A 9274-nucleotide genomic window follows, 5' to 3' on the forward strand; every position below is an offset into this window, starting at 1 on the left:
AGACAATAGAACGATGATTATAACACGACAATACGATGATGACTTCGTGACAGTGCGATGATGGAAATACAATTGTACTTCAATAAAAACGCGATAGTACGATGATGAAAACACTATAGTGTAATGATGATTACACGAAAGTACGATGATAAAAACAAGACAGTACGATGATGAAAACACAACAGTACGATGATGAAAACGCGGTGATAACAGCAGATAAAATAATGAAAGAAAATTAGCATGCATTAAAAGAAACCATCCTTTTATACTACAGTTATCAATTTCCAAGAAAGAGTCTAAAATTTGTTAGTAGGGGTCAGTTCCCACCAAACCTGCTCTATCATAGTTTATTACGCTGGTAAACTAGTGGCTGGCTGATTTGATTATCCATGCTGGTATATAGCAGTAAAGTTATGATAGTTGAAATAATTACTACAGTCCTATGCAGACCGCTGTTTGTTCTTACTGCAGGATTGACCAAAGTTGGGGGATTTATGGAGGATGGATGACTTGCTAACTGAATTGCCCATCTCAATAACACCTATAATAAATACCTAAATTATTTAATCATTCACTTCGTTCCATCAGATAAATGCTACTCAGTTACAGTCTGAGGATTGAAAAATGCGTCTCTTTGTAAAGTCCAGTTCTGGTTGACTTGCCGGCAACAAAGTACAAGCACATATTACTGAAAACAGAAAACTGGTTAGATAATAATAGCCGTCTCCCCGGCAATCTGTCCATTTCGATTTTTGTGTGAGTGAAATTACAAAATTTTGAGCGACTCAATAAAACTTCATATATTATTTGATTACGAATAATGAGAGAGAATACGAACGCTATTTAAGTATTTTGAAGTATATTTGCATCAATATTTAATTTTAATGAAATTGATAAAAATATGTTTTACTTGGAATATTGATGATTATTTTGATTTATTTAATTTAAACACGATTAGCTCAACTCTCATGAGTTATACACAAATACACCTTTTCGAAGACGTCATCATATCAGAAAGTTTAAATGGTTTACGGTTAAACAGACATCGTTACCCTTAAAGAATTCTTTATATTTCACACAAGTTAACTACACCATGATATAAATTGGTAAAACATTTCTTAAACGAGGCACTTAATGCATCATAATCAGTTGGCTTTGACACAAAGCCCCTGGGACGTAGATGGCAATTAAATTTTGGCATTAACTATCCAGCCACCAGAGTGCTAGATCTTAAATTACCTCAATGCCATGCTTATCAAACTGATCAACAGAATTAGTTATACATCATTATGCTGAACAAACTTGCATCGCGTCAGTGTCAGTGGCTAGCAGGGGAAAGTCTTATTTTGCATACGCACTGCCCTCTCCAGTCCTAAGTTCACTGAGCAAGCGCATGCATGTAAAATGGAATTTTCAATGAAGTGGAGTATTGATGGTCATATCTTCCAAACTAAAGAACAAAAATTCAATGGAAGAGTAATCAAGCATGTTCATTGTGGCAGCATTGGTTGCATTAAGGTAAATACTACTATATTTTTGTTTATTTGTAAAAACGATATGATTCTTATCGTGTTATTGCCGCCTTTAACCCTTTGTAAAAGCGGATGCACAGTTTTAAAACAGTTTCTGCCTTCATGAAACAGTGTAAAAAAATACCTTTGTCAAACAATTTTCGCTAATTTCCACATTTGCATTCCTTACACATTTTACTAATTTAAAACATATAATTTATGTTTGGCTTTTCAAACAACATTAGTTTTTATTATCATCTTTCTATCAACAAATTGCAATGCTATAATTAAACATTAATCAAGTATTATATGAGTTGATATGAGCAATTTGCAATTAAGTTTTGCTACGCATATTTTCCTAGCAAAGTTTATAAACGCCTTTTTAAAAATGATAATTATAATAATAATATCATATAAAACTTTCCACAAGCACTAGTTGTGATGATTATATTTATCTTGTTTAAAATAAATATCTTTCACAATTTTCCACAAAACAGGTTTCCTTTGAAGATGATGAAAGCATTCAATGCAAGTTAGAACAGTTTATTTCCGGTACGAAGCCAGGATTCAGGCAAAGCAGATCCCTGTTCTTGACATGGTTAGATTTCAAGGTAAAATTGTTCAATGTATGCTCACTTCGCCCATTCTTAATAACTTATAACTTACTTCAGGTCATCTAACTATTTATTAGTACAACATTTTTATAGTAAAAGTAACCTAAGCCTAAATCCCAGGTGCATTACGACACAAGGTGGTTTACATTTCTGTTACGCTTTGTGACTCTGGCTTATATACTTATAAAAAAGTGACAGTTGCACTTTCCTAATCACGACGTTTTAAAGTGACACATGGAAGCCGGGCAAATACCAAATAATTCGTATATTTGTAATGCAGCATTTTTGGCAATATTTTTTTACATAATTGGACTTCCTGTTGTTGTTCTGTTTATTTAATTAGCGCAACTATGTATCTTTTCTGAAGTTTTTTAATGTTATATTTGTCTAGTTGTTCTTTAGTCATCACTATTTCAATTTATTTAAATATTTCATGATTTTGAAATGGATCGTCTGTAGCGTTTGCTATGAATCCATGTCAAACATCCATTTCTTTGTATTTAGATGTATAAAACTAAATTAATTTCCGTGGTTTGAGGATTGTTAAATAGTTTTACAAGGAATGATAATATTTTAGGCACACCTGTGAACAATCTCTTTGCCCAGATTATCACTACGAGTTGCCATACTTTGTTGTATTTCAGGGATGCGAGATGCAACATATATCCCGATATCAATCACCTCGAAAAGAAGTGCATCGCTAAAACGCGGCAAATAAATGAGGTATAGTACCCGGATTGCCAATATAGTAATGTTTAAATGTTTTTAATTTGCTGGGAAAATCACACACAATAAGTTGTAAATACAAATATAACGAGCAATTTCTTTTCACACGCGTGAAGACTACATGAGATAAATGTGAAATTCCATACATTATTATGTTGTTTAATAGTATAAGGGTTTAATTGTAATTGTTTATTTTTCAGTTACAAGGGGAAATTCAGAATTTGAAAGAAAAACTGGTAAATAAAGACAGGCAGATTGCAGATATGCAGGTAATATGCCGTTAAATCTTAAATGCTTAAAATGGTAAATGTTTTAAACTATTTTGATTAATTTTTGACATGTCTTTTTATTGTATCGTAATATTTCCATTTCTGTAAAGAGACCTTGTCGGTGTTCAACTTTTAAAGTAGTGTAAATAAATAAGCATAGGCCCTCTATTTTGTAACAAGTATTTCATTATATATGAACAACCTTATAAAGAACATAAAAAAGGAAAGCACACATGCTTATCTATAAATATTATTCATAAAATGAACATGAATTCTCTGTGAATATACGCCTATACACATTTTCAGAGATTATTATGTTTTGTACTATTTAAATGTTTATTCAATATTTCCTATGTCGATTTAGAAAAATATGGCAAATTTTGAGGCCATGAACATATATTTCAGGCAAACCAAAACAGAATGTATGCAGAGAATGATAGTCTAATGTTCAGAGTGAAAATGGCAGAACAGACAGCAGCAAGGGCAAGGGCTTCCCTACCAAAGGTACTGTTTTTTACACGGAAACCAATTATATCCAATGAAGCTCGTTATTTCTCACGATTATTATGTATATGTGCATGTTTATAGCTTCAACTTAAATAACAAAGTCCACAGCCTCTAACCACATACATAAATGCCGCATCTGATCAACCTAGAAGTAAATGGGGTACCTATTATGACCATATTCCTTGTATTTGTTTTAGCTCGTCTGTTTAAGAAAGATGAGCTTACATCATAGCTTCATGGGGATATGTTGTTGTCTTTCGTTGAAAACGTGTTAAAGTTGATATATGTGTAGTTATCACACAAGTTACAGCTAAGATGATTGACAAGTATATTATAAATCATAGTAAACCAAAGGGTCAACATTCATAACTCATGTAGTTCTTATTACTAATTTGCATTTTGGTAAAATATTGTCCCTTTTTGTCTTTTTTGAACCCACAAGCGAAGCTATTGTTTAATTAACAAGGATAACAGTTGCAGTCTAATGATCTTTGATATCTTCATTTTTAGCTTTTTTAAAATAATCAGTCCGTCAACCTATAAGACTGTCCATCGTTCATAACAGACTCTTTATGATGGCTATAACTATGTAATTTCATATTTTGACGATCTATTTTAAACAGTCTTTGGTAGATTAACTGAAAAATCTTCATTATATCTTCATTTCTTTCCATCAAACCTTCAGCACATGTGATTAGATGACAACCATATTTACAACATCAAAATGTGAAGGTCAAGTTAACACTTAAGATCTTTGACCGGATTAAGAAATTAGTTGTAATGTAAAAGAAATGTTAAGTATATTGATGAAATATGTCTGCTTGCTGTCTGAGCCTTGTAATTATATTTTCAAATTCCTGCAATGGGTGAAAATCCATATGGATTTCAACATTTGACGAGAAAATAAAAGTTTGATTTTATATTCACATCTTTTATTCAATATTAATTTTGTAAGAATAACTGAGTTTTGGAGCACTGCTTGTTTTTCATTAAAGAACAGCCAAATTCACCAATGCATCTTTATGTTCCTAAAGTTTATTTATGCAGAAGGATCATGTAAACAATATTTTGCTTTGAAATATTGATATAAAGACCATTGTGTATCTCGTTTCTAGATTCGGTTCCCATTTTTTTAACAACATATTACTACAACTGACATAAATTTATGGTAGAATGAGACAAATATTACAAAGATAGAACTCTTAGTATGTCTTTTGTGACTATTGTTAGTGAAAAGAAGCTTCAATTTTAAGCTCTTTTTTTTTCCTTGACCCAAATAAATTTGTATATTTGTATTATACCATTTGCAGGAATCTCGGGTTGCTGCAAAGAAACAGCTTTTGCAGGAAACGGTTACACAAGCAAACAATGCCAGATTCGATCAGGTTTGTTTGTCTGAAGAAATACAACTTAAAACTAGGCTGAATTCATTTATTACATATGACTGATAATATTTGATAGACATACTTTTCTCCTACCTCAGATAAGTAGATCCAAAAATTTGGCCATGCAGGAAATTAGTATCTTGCCCTCGGGCAAAGATAAAACAAAGACCCGTATGAAATACAGTTGAACACTGCTATTCCGAACACCGTTTATCCGAATTGATCGCTTTTTTTTTTTTTGGTCCCGATTTTACTCCTACTTTGTTTAACTAGATTTTTAATCTTTAATCCGAAATCGCTAGTCCGAATGAATCGCTATTCCCAAGTAAAAATTACGGGCCCGATTTGGTATTTCACACCTTTTTATCAATTCTTATTTCGAACCTTATCATGTCATAGTTTTTCACACCATACTTCAATTACACTAGGGCATGGGCTTGGGGTGACAATGGAGCACAATTAGCGCTTGTTAAAAATGAAATTGAGCACGTGTATTTTACAATCATCGATGTCAAAAAAATAGCAATTCATTTTGGTGATGTGATGTGTATATAATTTCTGGTTAACACAACATGAATATCAATCGAAAATACGCATTGCTCACTTAACCCGCTACCGAATAATCCGTACTATGTTCCGAATGCATACATGTGCTGTCAATTTGTTTTAAACGTTTTATGTTTTAATAAAGAAGTAAAAAAACGAATTATTTGTCATTTAGTACATAATAAATCAACAAATATTTTTGTATACGAAATATCACTCAAACCGAATGTATCATATTGGTAACGTGTAACCGAAATTGCAATCTTCACGACTTAGTATTTCACGTCATCTATTATTCGCGAATGCTGTCAATTTTATGAAAATTGTTAATCCGAAATATCGTTATCCCGAAATATTTTTTTGGTCCTTACGATTTTCAATTAACGGTGTTCAACTGTACTTTTTTATTGTCATAAAGAGTTCCAGTAAAAATACATTTTTACCTAATTTTATTAAACTGAGATGGGAGAAAAAGCATATACCATAGCCGCCCGTATAAGAAAGGTTCGTCCCAACACTCGCTCAGGGTGTTCTGTGAAAACTCAGTAAACCTCGAGTAAACCTTGTTTCCACAAAACACCCGACGCACAGGTTGGTAATGAACCTATCTTACGCTCTCGGCCATGTAGGATACTAATAATAACGTTGCTACGTAATCGAATTAGCTAAACACTTCCAACTAAAAAACAGAAATTGCCAACCGCAAAATTAAGTTAAAGTGTTTTATAGTTCAGTAGTTGTAAAGATTGTATGAAAATAATAATTGAATTTAAGAAAAACAACTTATACATGCTAAATTATTAATGTTTATTTTCCATGATTTCTTTACCAAAGATAACTGGCAAAATCTTATTTTATGTAACAATTATAACTGAGCATAATAAATGATTTTAGTAATGAACTGAAACTTTCCTACCAGTATTCAAATGAAAACTTGGCAAGTGGCATACATGTATTGCATATCACATTCATGTTGTATGTATTGCATATCACATTCATGTTGTATACAAAATAATAACAATATGCAATATAATACTCAGTCATATTCATAAATTTGGCAACCCAAGAAATAGTGCAAAAAAAATTCATACATACTTAAGAGCAAAGTATACTTTTGCAATTGCTTTAGAGTCCCGGTCCTGTGGTTAGACCATATACTTTAAAATCACGCTGTTGCGGATTCGAATCCCGCCTCCGTCCAGCATATTCTTATTATGGTTTCCCCACCTCTGTTTGTTATATGCTTTTCATAAATTCAATCGTTATTTTAGTACAGAAGGATTCAAAAATATATTTTCAGACAGCAGAAACTGAAACTTTAGCCGAAATAGCAGAAAATATGACGGTATGTTCAAGTATAAATACAGAAATATAAAGCCATTTGTCTATTAAAGTATGAAACATTATATAACAAAGCCATTTGTCTATTAAAGTATAAGACATTATATAACAAATATACTGAACTTAAAATGATCATTAATTGGATTTTGGCTATAATGGCAATATGTAGTATACACTGTAATTTTAAGAATACACCACATCTATAAAATCTAGGAAATACTTATATGTTTGGTTCGTCTTCAGGTGGCAGTTGTGGAATATACAAACCAGAGTGTGTATATTGGAGAAATGGAGGGAAACATGATGACCTTTGCCCGTCGGCCAGTCGGAAAACTAACAGTTCTCTCAACGTAAAAAATAAACAGAGCGTGATTTTGAATCCCTTGGACAAAATGAAAATTAATCGTCGATATTTAATTGCAAAATTCGAAGGATGTAAGAAAGACAACGTAATACAATTATCGGAAATTCAGATTCAACTTATAAATCAGTCCGTAGCTTCGTATTGTTCCAAACAAGCTTCAGACATCTAAAACCTCATATATTTGGTATGATCATAAATATCAGATAACAGTTTGCCTGTACATATCTTTTAAACCTTGTTTTTGTATTTCAGTAAGCTTACATTGTGTTTTCATTTTGTAAATATTTGTACATTTTATGATTGAGTTATTTTTTTTATTTACTTTTGCTTTGCCTTAAAGCCTATTTTATTTTAGTAAGTTACAAATTCAAGTTTCATTTTGTGAACACAGAGAATCGTCAATGGCGAAGTCGGGAATCTAGTCTTGGTCTCTCTCGAGAAACATTCCAGTATGCTAAACTCTTACCCTACATAACTCATTATTCATGAAATATTACATTTATACCCTTTATTGTCACTTGATAACAGTTCGAAGGCCATCATGCTTTGGCTCATCTACTCTGTGTTTATTATATTTTTTTTTTATTTTTTTTTTTCATAATTTGTTTGTATGAAATACCCCTTCTTACAACAACATTTGTGTCCAGCATAAGCTGATTGATATAGTGACATCCTTGTAGGAAATATAAATCAACTGTTAAATGTTTGCTATAGGTTGTTTAGCATATACTATAAAGTATTCCGATCAAGAAAATGTCTTGTAAATGGCGAGAACGAATGATAGAAGTATTATTATTTTCTTGAATAGATAACTTTAAGCAGATACTTTTTTAGGTTTATTTTAATGATATGGAAAGAAACATAGAACAATAAAAAGTATTGAACCTGCTCCATGTTTACTGATGGAACATTCACCAATTATGTTAATCATGTTCTCGATGACTTTTTTTTATTTGAGCATACTTTAAATGTACAGTTCATAACATACACTTAGTTGTTTGTCATTCACGTTGTGAATAAATTGTTTAAAACTGTATATGTGTTATAACCGAAAGATGTTCAATACTGGTATTCATTTAAATGCCCCAGTCTGAGAGACAAATAGATTTCACTTGTCTGTCTGTTCGTCGGTTCATCCAGCTGTCACAAAACATTTTGTCACACGTATCTCCGACAGTAAATTAGCAAGAGTCGTAAAACCAGCATGTCTAATCTTGCATCTTAAGTTCTATTTGTCTGTTGGCTGTTTGTATGTTTGTCAAATAATCATATTTGTATTCCCTTCATCTGGTAACATCCCCGAATTGTTTTGGTAATGTTACCAAACCTTTCAAGATTTAGTTGGTAATATTCCCAGAAATATATTTAACTCTGTCAATACATGTGAGCTGGTTAAGCTCTGCGATTATGTTAAAGAATCAGTATGTATTCGTAATGCTTTTCCTAATAATAATTATTATTATTAATTTAGTTCATCCTCTGATACTGCTGCCTTTACGTCAACATATTTGTGTCTTTAACCATAGCACAAACCATGTACAAGCATTTGATATCAAAAACCTAAGTGTATGTGTTTAGACGATGTTCTGATGTATATGACTTAAAAACGTCTGTTCTGTTCTTTTCTGTGTTTTTTTTAAATCATAATATGCGAAAGTCCACACTTGTATTTAAAATAATTATTGTCAAATTGTAAAATTGCAAGAGACATACCTGTAATACTGAAATAACATTCTAGTAGGTTTAAACAACCAGGAATATGTAATCTATGTCGTTCTATCAATCAACACTTATTAGAGTCAAACGTCATGGTCATAACTCATATTCGCCATTAAAATGTTGTCGTATATACTTATTCCCTTCTAAGAGGACACATTTTATCTGCAAATATCTGTTATCATCTGAACACGATTGAACACTATGTCTACTATCCTCACACTTTGAATGGTCATAATCTTTAAACTGCCTTAAAGTCATCCAATGGCCATGACCAATCAGCTGTCATTTCAGT

General features: G+C 31.9%; 1 protein-coding gene and 1 long non-coding RNA gene across 2 annotated transcripts; both read left to right on the forward strand.

Moving 5' to 3' along the window:
* Positions 1-1931: 1931 nt before the first annotated feature.
* LOC128232267 (uncharacterized) lies at positions 1932-3112 on the forward strand. Its single transcript, XR_008260514.1, has 3 exons — positions 1932-2122; positions 2770-2848; positions 3052-3112. It is a non-coding gene; the product is annotated as an uncharacterized LOC128232267 (long non-coding RNA).
* A 428-nt stretch (positions 3113-3540) lies between these two features.
* On the forward strand, positions 3541-7707 carry LOC128230661 (uncharacterized). Its single transcript, XM_052943104.1, has 4 exons — positions 3541-3624; positions 4938-5012; positions 6859-6903; positions 7143-7707. Exons 1-4 carry the CDS (start codon positions 3541-3543, stop codon positions 7251-7253), a joined length of 315 nt encoding a protein of 104 aa, XP_052799064.1. The 3' UTR covers positions 7254-7707.
* The last annotated feature ends 1567 nt before the right edge of the window (positions 7708-9274 follow it).

The sequence above is a fragment of the Mya arenaria genome, chromosome 4 (genome assembly GCF_026914265.1).
Source record: "Mya arenaria isolate MELC-2E11 chromosome 4, ASM2691426v1".
Classification (NCBI taxonomy): Eukaryota; Metazoa; Mollusca; class Bivalvia; order Myida; family Myidae; genus Mya; species Mya arenaria.